This window comes from Acyrthosiphon pisum, chromosome X (assembly GCF_005508785.2).
Source record: "Acyrthosiphon pisum isolate AL4f chromosome X, pea_aphid_22Mar2018_4r6ur, whole genome shotgun sequence".
NCBI classification, from domain to species: Eukaryota; Metazoa; Arthropoda; class Insecta; order Hemiptera; family Aphididae; genus Acyrthosiphon; species Acyrthosiphon pisum.
In genome coordinates, this window is record NC_042493.1 from 22892983 (window position 1) to 22894062 (window position 1080).

General features: G+C 24.4%; 1 protein-coding gene across 1 annotated transcript in view; it reads right to left on the reverse strand.

The window, feature by feature from the left end:
* The window catches only part of LOC100571977 (cilia- and flagella-associated protein 57-like), a 5454-nt gene extending 4995 nt beyond the window's left edge, over positions 1-459 (reverse strand). The window contains exon 1 of the mRNA XM_029485056.1: positions 455-459. Within this exon, the coding sequence (XP_029340916.1) occupies positions 455-459 (5 nt within the window). The remainder of the gene's footprint in view (positions 1-454) is intronic.
* Between the last annotated feature and the right edge of the window lie 621 nt (positions 460-1080).

A 1080-nucleotide genomic window follows, 5' to 3' on the forward strand; every position in this document is an offset into this window, starting at 1 on the left:
TAAAAAATGGTTAGTAATTTAAAATAAATTATTTGTATCTTTAGACTTAAAAAATAACATATTATATAAATAATTAAACAAAATAATAATAATATAATATTAACAATTTAAAATGTAACCTACTCATAAAAAGTTAAATAATTAAAAATTATTCATCATCTGATGAGCTTTCATTTAAGTTTGCAGCTGTTTGTTTGGACTTGGTTTTGAGTCCATAGTAAAACGGATGATATAATGGATCTATCAATGGTAGTAGACTAAGGAGATCTTTCTTTTTCTCAAAATCAATCGGATTTGGTTTATTGTAAGTCTGTGGAATTACCAGTTGTGATGCAAAACTTCTCTTCGCGCAATCTTCATTCGTAAAATATGAAAGTTTTCTACATGCATTTATATTTACTTCAGCTTGAATATTTTTAGTAGAATCAAGATTTTGAGATGACTCAGTTATTACCTCATTACATTTGGATAAAAAATCTAAATTAGAAATATAGTGTCTTTGTTTATAATACTATTGAAGTAGATTTTATGTACATTGTACTTAGTAGTTAGTATAGTATATATATAGTATATTATAGTATATAGTATACTATCTATAGTATATTATACTATAGAGAATATGTAAATTACCAAACGAATTGATGGATGCCTCTATACAGTCTGGACTATTATTGCTACTCACTTCTGTAGTTTTCTGTTTTAAGAATGGATTATAGGTTTGGTCAGCATCTGAATCATCGAATATTGATGATGATGAATTTTCTATCCATGCAAAATAATTAACGTGGTGCTTAGTATTATTTTTATTAATAATAGAAAGTTAATATTAAATAACATAGCATAGTAAGTTATAGGATTTTTCTAAAAAAAAATAAAAATATAATAGGCACCTATGGATCAAATTTTTCTATAATACCTTAATGTATTAATAAGTTATAGTAAATTAAAATATCAAGACATAATATTATAATTAACATACCTATATTATATTCATTGTCGGTGTTTTGGTAAGGAAATTGCAATGGACAAATCTTCACTGCTAAATACATTCGTATTTACATTTCTGAAAACTGTATGAAA